Consider the following 9,380-nt stretch of genomic DNA (forward strand, 5'->3'; position numbering starts at 1 on the left):
ATTATACCCCTTCTTTTGACTTCTTGCATTATATTTGTGTCTACTCGGAGTTTTAACGGCAGCCAGAAGAGGTGCGATGCAATTCTTTCTACTATCTCATTACCCCTGCGTGTGCAAATCATGCCGAAGAATGGAGTGCAACACTTTGGACGACAGTTTTAAATGTTCCTTTATAAACAAGAACTCCATGCAAATAGAAAGCATATGCTCTACCACTTTGTGGTGGGCTGTTTTTTCTATTTTCAGAGAGCTTTTAACCTGGAGAAGCATTCCAGAACTCCTGCAGCCCGAACCAGTACAATCCTTACTACCACTGCATGTATGGATAACATTAAATGCCCCAGTTAGCCAACGACCTGGGGGTTGCTGCCGCTTCGCAGGGGCTGCCTCGCTCGAGCTGGCACTGAGAGGCGAGAATCTCCTCTGCGGGGCCGACCCTGCGAGAGGGGAGAACAGCTCACCTCACCTTGCCCTGCCCGGATCGAGAATTTCCTTGCCAGGACCGGCGCACAGCAGTACCAAAGTCAGGGGAGATGTGTGGCCAGGGAGGAACTACTTCGCCTTTTTCCCGTTGCTGCTCTGAGACCTTCACCTTTCGGTAAAATTTCCTCTTCATCAAGAACCTTTTCTTGACAAGCTGTTTACAAGCGCAAAACTGCCATCCCAAGTCCCATTCAACAGTTTACTTCCAGGAAAACAGGAGCAGGAAGGCGGCACCGTTTGTCCCACACGGCCTGCCGTCTGAGTAAAATGGCGGCGTCCACAGAGATTTAGCTGACGGTGCCATTGGTGTAGTGCGATATCGGATACGGGGATGTCAGAGAGTCGCCGCAGCTTTCTCCCATGGCTGACTTCAAGCGCTGGAAAGAGCAGCGACTGTCACGTGCGGATGGGAGCCGGAAGGGCAGCGTGGATGAGCTAATCGCAGGGATAGTGCAGCTCCTTAATGACCACGACAGTTTCTGTACCACCAGCTCCTGCTCGGGCCGTTTGGTAGTGCTAGAGCAGCCTCCTCTGCCTGCTCCTACCGAGGTAAGTACACCCTTCGCCTCCCATCCAGGCCACCAGCAGGGGGTGGAGGTGGGGGGAATAGAGTTGCCAGACCCAGGTTGGGAAATTCCTGGAGATTTGGGAGGAGCCTGAAGAGGACGGGGACCTCAGTGGGGTACAATGCCATAGACTCCACCTTCCAAAGCATCCATTTTCTCCAGGGGAACTGATATTGGTAAGTGAACTTGGAACTGGAAATGAGCTGTAATATTGGGGGATTCCCCAGGTTCCACCTGGAGGCTTACTTTCCTACTCGCTCTGCAGTTCTCCCCCACCACGCACCAGAAACTTAAATTCTTGTCTATCTGACACTCTTTTATTCCTGCACCCACTTCAGTGAGTGTGACTTGCTGTGGACTTTCCACAGTTAAGAATCTCTTTGTGTCTGTTTGTAGACACCTTTCTCTTTATTATTATTATTATTATTATTATTATTATTATTATTATTATTATTATTATTATTATTATTATTATTATTATTATTATTATTTATTGGAATGTCCTAGACTTCTAAATCTCATTGAACCTACTTCCAAGAAAACATGTAGAGGACTGGCCTGCATTAGCCCGGAATAGTAGCCATTTTCATCAGCCTTTTGTCACCACTACAGGTCAGTTCACTTAGCTACAGTTCGTTCAGCATGGGAGGGGGCGTTTCTGTGGCTTTTAGGCCACAGCTTTTCTCTCTAGAGACCAAAGTAGGTGATTCAAAATGTGAATCTCTTCTCCTTCATTTCCCAGTTCACCCCCCTCCCTCTACATTCACTTGTTAAGTCAGTCTCCCACCTGTCCTTTTTCTTTTCTCCATCATATGGCTATAGTTCCAATTTACGCTTGGTTTGGGAAACTGTCAGTTTTCACATATGCATAAACTTATGGAGTGCTTTTTCTCCCACTAGCCTACCACTGGCTTTGAGATCCAGAAGCAAAACTGTACCTGGCTTATGGTGAGCCATCAAATATGTACAGTGGAAGATGTGGTAAGAAAACTGTCAGTTACCATGTGCTTCATGTTTGCTTATGTCTCTGTCATTTTGTATACGATCAGTAAGAAAATTTACTTGATAGTGCTAGATGGATTTAAGAGGTTTACATGATCTTAACAATGCTGCCTTAAGTAAAGTTACTCCCTTCTAAGCACATTGCTTAGAATGGTACCATAAAAATGGTGCTATGTATACTAGTAAATAGTTTTTTTGTGGGAATTCATGACTCATGTGGATTCATAGACACTATTCTCAACATGAATAGAATTATACTAATAACTTCAGCTACAAGTATTTTTTTAATGAATTCTCAAGAGCAGTTCTGTAAACATCATACATACTTCCTGCAGGAGGTTCTTGTAGCATTAAAAAAAACCCTGCCCCCCCCCCCCCCCCGCAACTGCCAGTCATTCTAATTGGCTATTCCCTTCTTGGACCTCAAAGCACCTATTGAGATAAAAAAATAATGGGTTTTGTAGCTTTTATTTTCTCAGAATGACCTCTGTTGACAGTTAAAGCCATTTTAAACCAACAGTTATAAGAGATTTGACTTTAAGAGAGACATGTGTGTTACTTTATTCCTCTCTACTGTGTTTGTCTTGTGAGTTTACTTCATAAGAAATTTTAGCATTTATTAAAATTTGCCAGGTGATGACAGAATGACAGTTATTAACAGAGATGGTTTGCAGGAAAATGTAATATAATTGTTGTATATTTTTCCAAAAAAAAGAGATGTTAGGTAGAAAATAGGCCATTTTAATTAGATCTACTAATTAACTTTATGTAGTAGAAGGTGTTCCCTGACCTGGATGGCCAAGGCCACCCTGATCTTATCAGACCTCAGAAGCTAAACCGAGTTGACCCTAGTTAATATTTTGATGGTAGACCACCAAGGAATTCCAGGGTCCATTATCCAGAGGAAGACAATGGCAAACCTCCTCTGTTAGTTTCTTGACTTGAAAACACTTCGTCACCATAAGTTGGCTGCCACTTGATGGCATTCTACACACACACACACACACACAGTAGAAAGTGTGTCATAATTAAAAAGTTGTGCATTATTTGATGTTGCTGTTTTTGTATGTTATGGGAAGGGGGGGGGGAGTGATTTTGTCCTGCCCCAAAGCTCCTGGGAATGCCAACTAGTAGCCTAGTATCCCAGTTTGTACCCTTTGTTCACTGACAGGAAAATGCAAACTTTGTTTTGGCATATTTGAGCCACAAACTTGGTTTGCCTTCAGATCGCATAATGTATTATTAAAATGTATTGTGAGCCAGTGAGGTGTAGCCATTAAAGTATTGGACTAGGATTTGGGAGATCCAGGTTCAGACTTCTGTGGAAGCATGCTGGGTGACCTTGGGCCAATCACATATTGTCAACCTAACCTACTTCACAAGGTTGTTATGAGAACAAAATACAGGAAAAGAGAATGATGTAACCTACTTTGGGTTTCCACTGGGAAGGAATGTGGGGTATAAATGAAGAAAATAAATAAATACCTTACACCATGAAGAATACAATTGCTACTTGGCAAATGTAGGTTTTCGGCAAAATGCAGTTTTTCTAGTTCAACAGATATTGCAGACTGAGGTTCAGGAAGTCCCCTGCCATAGTAACTATATAAAAACTTTACTTTGGCACCACTGTCCTTAATCAAAAGACCACATGGCAAAACTTTCTATTATGTTTTAATGAAAAATACCTGTTTCTGAGATATGAAAAAGACACATCTCAAACCCAGCAGTATATAATCATATTTCCAGAGGTTATGCTTTGATATTTATTGATTGAGAGCCTGATCCCACACTCACTGGGAGTTTAGCAGTTGGCTTCATGAAGGAAGGAGTGCAACATACATTGGAAGATGTAATAGGAAATTACATCCAGTTTTTTAATTTTAAAGTTAAGCCCCTTTCAGGAAATGAGTGATCTAGAAGCTATAAGGTAATAATATCCTTCAATCATAATACACAGTTTTAAAGAGTATTTTGAAGAAACAAGTACCGTATTTGTAGGCTAACGCCTCAGTCCCACAGAGTTACATATATACACGTGTGGAAAACAAACAGCCAGAGCTTTCTTTGAAGTACTTGTTGCAGCCACTTTTATAACCAAAAGTTGCATTTTAAGCTGAACTGTGATTGGTTTCTTTGTCTGTTGACTGATACTGTGACAAAGAAAGCTATGGCTATGGCTGGTGCCTCCCCCTCCCCCAGCAAACATATATCTTTCTCAGGTTGGTGATAATTGTAGATAAGCATTACTCCTTTTTCATTTTTAAGTTAAATGGTTTCAAAAACTGCTTAGGGTTAGTTATAGTAAATATAGGCTCATCTGTTACCAAAGTGCTGGTTTTGTAGCTATGAATTCATTTCAGCTCTTTAAAGGTACTGACTGAAATGCGACAGGAACCTGTCATAACAGGCTGAATAGAGAACCCTGACTCACCTTTTGTTCTGCAGTGATTTAAGATAGTAAATAGGCTGGTTGTTTTCAGTATTGTTATTTGTTCCCATTTTTAGTACTGATAAATATGTGGACCTTTTAGCTTACAGCCTTGAAGAAAGCCACCAATGATGCCATATTCAAATTCGAACCATTTGTACTTCACGTGCAGTGTCAAGATCTACAAGATGCCCAACTCCTGGTAAATGTTGCTGTTATACTTAAATTCCATCCTTGTTACATAAGGAACAGCTGGCTCTTAACTAATTGTTCACACTTAGACATATTCCCTGAAGCACTTTGTTTAACAACTGGGACTGTGAAAATATGTTGATGGGGGGAATAGGGTTTGTATTATTTCTGCAGATGTGATATTCATAGGTGAAATTATTTTATTTTATTGTTGAAACCAATGGCAAAGATCCTACTGGCTTTGTTGGAATGAGAATTTCAGAAATGTTGTCACATCTGTCTGGCAAGTTTCTGAACTCTCTGTTGCCTGACATGTGGAAAGGATATGATCTAGATTATCTTCCAGGATCAACTGTAAGTCTGCACAAGATTTTTTCTGTTACTTTGGTTCACAGCAAGAAAAAAGGCTGGGTTGGATCCAGAACTTTCCTCTTCCCCCCTCCGCCCAAGATCTCCACAAAATGCTGCTCTTGGAGGATAGGGGACGCTGAGGAATGTCATGAGGGGAGCCCAGCAGGAAGAGGGAATCTGCAAAAAGTTGCCAAGTTAGTTTAGATCCAGCCCATTGTCTTTACTTTTTCTTATACCTTGTTCTGAGATTTTAGTAACATGGTAATAATCAGTAAAAGTGTTAACTGTGAAATTTTTACTTCTTTTTTCTTCCTGAAATAACTCTGTCCAGGGGCAGTGTCATATTGAAAGCTAATTTTAAGGTTATGGGCCATTTCAAAAGCAGTCTTCCACACACAGCGGTAGGTCCACTACAAAAGAGGAAAAGGGATAACTTTTGTTTGTGAGATAATCTACCTTTTTTGGAGGTATTCTAATTATACTTGTTCTATAGTTGCATGCCCTTTTGCAGTACATGTTTCTGCTATGACATTCTGAAAAACTTCAAAGCAAAGTCTGTTCTTAATGATCAGTTATAATTTTTAAAAAAGTTTGAAACTGGGCATGTTCCTGAAGACATTTAAAATAGTAGTGAGTACTTGCCAATGTGCTTAAAATTTCCTGGGTTGCCAGTTTTCCAGAATTTGAGTGCTACTGTACATTAATTCAGGATGTTGCTTTTTTTCCCTTTAGCACACAGTGGCTATAGAAACTGGTTTCAGGAACTCTGGTATAACTGTTGGTCGAAAAGGGAAGATTATGATGGTATGTTTCTCTTTTGTTCTACTTAATATCTACAGTTGCCTAAGAGATCAGGCTTCTGGGCCCATTCCCTGGCCAGGATTATATGAAGGCACCTGTGGCACAGCCCAAATGGATATTGTATGCAGGTCCTTTACCAAATCCTTTGAGGGCAGCCCACTTTTTTAGTCTTTACCATGAGGCACATGTCATGAATGCACTACCTATGTAGAAGTGCATTCTCATTATCTCAGCCAGGCCTCAGGCACAGTTGTGGTCACAGCCACTTACAGGGCTGCTAAAATATGACTCACATCTTAGTTTTCATCCAACTGTATACCATAGTTAAAAACTATAACAGGATACTGTTCACTGTGATAAAAACAGTGCATGTCTCTATCACTCGTCAGATTCCTCTCTCCCCCAACCCCCCCTATAATATAATAATCTTACTAAGAATAAATTTATTATTATTATTATTATTATTATTATTATTATTAAAAGTTTCCCTGACTGACACAGTGGTGAACTCCTTAGAACTGGTAATAATCAGTAACATCCACGGTACTGCTTTTGTATCATTCTAGGCTGTCCGCAGTACCCACTGCTTAGAAGTTCCACTAAGTCAGAAGGGAAAATTGATGGTCAATGAAGAATATGTTGACTTTGTGGTTCAAGTTGCTAATCAGAAGATGGAAGAAAACATGAGAAGAATTGACAGGTTTGTTAATTCTAGAAGATACAAATGAGAGGTACAAAGAGTTAAATATCGCATCTAGAAAAATGTAGCGTTTAATGTTTCCTGGATGGCTGAACTGAAACTGACTCAGTGTGATATCAAAGTTTAATGCATGAATATGGAATTTTGTCTCTATTGACACAAGTAGTCAAAGCACAGTACTTAATACTTTTGTGGTTTCTTTGGAAGAGAGGAGAAGCTTTATCAGATTATGCATGGGGTACAGGAGGGGCTGTAATCCAGGAAGTCACTGGCAGAAATCTCATTCCAACCACAAATTGAAATGAAAGTAAGCTGTTCTCTCTCTCAATCTCTCTCTCTCAATCTCCGCCTCCCTGTCATTTTTAATATTTATAGTTATATCTCATATGATTGTATATGTATGTTTGGAGTGGCATACAGGACATAGAGCAGTAATTGGTTCTTTTGATTGATAGTAGTTGCGAATGTGGCTTTCCATGAGTCATGCCATAAGTGCCACTGAGTTACAGTCTCAGACTCAGAATTGGGTTTAAATTCCCAAGTTAGGACAGTTATTCTCTCTCAGCTTCACCTACCTCACAGGGGTGGAGAAATAAAATGCAGAAGAGAAAAAGCATGTATGCTACTGTGAGCTGCTTAGATGGAATAAAAATGATAAATAGATAACTCTACTTTGTCATTGTGTATTTTCACCAAACTTTACCAGAGACTTTCACTTAAAAATAACACAACAGAGAGTCTCTAGGTAAGTGTATTAGAAATCTGAAATTAACTGCAGAAGCAGTTTATTGTGTTAGTGTTTGAATAATGCCTACTTAATATAGAGGCTTGAGAAAGTGACAAAACTCCTTTTTTTGGCTCTTTTGGATTTCTGTGCTCTAGAAAGTCATAGATTTTTGACACATCTGTGTAATGCCTAATAAGCAGTTGCAGGAATGGAATGGTGATGATGGAAAATCATTAAGAAATATAATAATGCATTCCTTTTTTGTTTCAGATTTTACAGCTCTCTACAGTGTGCTTTGGAAAACAGAGACCATATCAGTAGCTTGCCTGTCAAAGAGAGAGAACAGAGAAGTAGAGGACAGACTAATACTATGGACTCTCATAGAAGCAGAAGAAAATCAGAAGGGACACATGAAAGCAGCAAATGTACTTCTGCATGGAAAAACAAAGGGCTAGAAAGTGAAGATGACACAGAAAGCAGTATTCATTTTTTTCACTGAAATGTTTTATAAAGTAGACATAACTGTATTGTACTTTTTATAAGGTTGAGATTCTACAGGACCACAAATGGAGTAAATTAGGTTATCACCCCCTGCAATGTTTTTCCTAACATATGAGGACCTTGAAAAAAAGTAGTGGCCCAAGGAGCTCAGAGGGGATCAGCAAAATTTACTTCCTCTGCCTTTTTGTGCAAATCAAAGGTTGGCTTCCTTGAGAAGCCATGCTGTTCCCAAGGGTGCCCAACCCTAAGGATTGGCTTTATTTATTTATGTTATTCAGTTTTTGCAGGAGAGGAGGGGAAAGCAGTGTAAAGGAGGCCACACCAAAACTCTCTGCCATCAACTTCTGTCATTTGCTGGTCTGCTGGAGTTAGTCCAGTTTATATATTTGTTCTGCTCTTTGTAAGAGCTTCTCAGATTTGAATGCTTTAGAAAGTAGCATATTTGTAATACAGTTTATTATGGATTGTTGTGATCTCTCCATCATGTTGGGCAGGACTAGCTCTGTCTTGCCCTCCCTTTCACTGTCACTGCCACTACCTTGGGTAAAATCCAGCCCCTCTCTCCACAGGGGGTATTGATGTAGCATGCCAAGGAGTCAAGGCAGGTGGGTGAGGACTTGTGCAGATTCCCTCCAGTTAAACCACTTTATTTCTACAAGGCACAAACTCAGAGTACTGCAAGGACAGAACTAGGTGCACTAAGCAAAATAAATTAAAGGATATCTGGTCTTTGTGGCAGGATGCCCCCATCCCTGGTGCATCTGCAACCATCTTTAGCATCATTCCCCTCTCTCATCCTCATGGCAAACACACACCAGACAAAGGTGTCAGCCAAACTGGATACCAGGGTTTGAGGGCTCAAACCCACTGACATGGACCTTCCGGTGAAGAGATGTTAATACATCAAAGGACTAGCATGTGTCTTAATTGGGAAGGAATGTTCTCTGTCTGGTAGAGAACACCTTATTCCCAGCCACAGAGATGCCAAGTTCCCTTTCCATCACAGTAGCTCTTGCCTCCTACATTTCATCATCACGTGAATGTGAAACAACTAGCAAAGTACTAGAGTGCTGTGAAGAATTTCATGGAAAAGTAATGTTCTTCAATACAAAATATGAAATATTCCCAAAATGTGTAGGTCATCCTAATAAAACATTGTAATAAATGCTTCTTTTATTTGAAAGTACAGTTTATAAGATTAAATATTGGTTTTTAAAACACAGAACACTCTTTTGCTATTGAATCTTTCTTACTTCCTTTACTTATCCCTTCATTTAGTAGAGATAATGGAGAGCACAAGTTCTTACACACTTGAAAGGAAAGTATAGCGTGAAGTATTAACCTGAGTCACCGTCCGTGTTTGTTTATAAACATTCTCTCTTCTCCTAGTCTTCATGAGCAAGCCTTCTAAAACAGAAAAAGATAATTGGGTACCTAGGAATAGTAATTGTTCTTTCCTTAAAAGCAAAATAAACTTTTAGCATTTTAAAAATGTAATATTTATTGTGGCATGAGCTTTATTGACGAGATCTCACTTTTATCAGATGCAGGAAGTAGATCCTCAGCTGATATGTGTTTGGATAAATTCATACAATCTCTGTATACATACAAAGATACTTGCATGTA

At 40.0% G+C, this 9,380-nt stretch overlaps 1 protein-coding gene across 1 annotated transcript; it reads left to right on the forward strand.

The window, feature by feature from the left end:
- The first annotated feature begins 346 nt into the window (after positions 1-346).
- On the forward strand, positions 347-8,976 carry TYW3 (tRNA-yW synthesizing protein 3 homolog). The gene is made up of 6 exons (XM_060232028.1): positions 347-1,032; positions 1,950-2,030; positions 4,586-4,684; positions 5,758-5,829; positions 6,393-6,526; positions 7,524-8,976. Exons 1-6 carry the CDS (start codon positions 844-846, stop codon positions 7,750-7,752), a joined length of 804 nt encoding a protein of 267 aa, XP_060088011.1. The 5' UTR covers positions 347-843; the 3' UTR covers positions 7,753-8,976.
- Positions 8,977-9,380: the final 404 nt, after the last annotated feature.

The sequence above is a fragment of the Heteronotia binoei genome, chromosome 2 (genome assembly GCF_032191835.1).
Source record: "Heteronotia binoei isolate CCM8104 ecotype False Entrance Well chromosome 2, APGP_CSIRO_Hbin_v1, whole genome shotgun sequence".
In the NCBI taxonomy this organism is placed as follows: domain Eukaryota; kingdom Metazoa; phylum Chordata; class Lepidosauria; order Squamata; family Gekkonidae; genus Heteronotia; species Heteronotia binoei.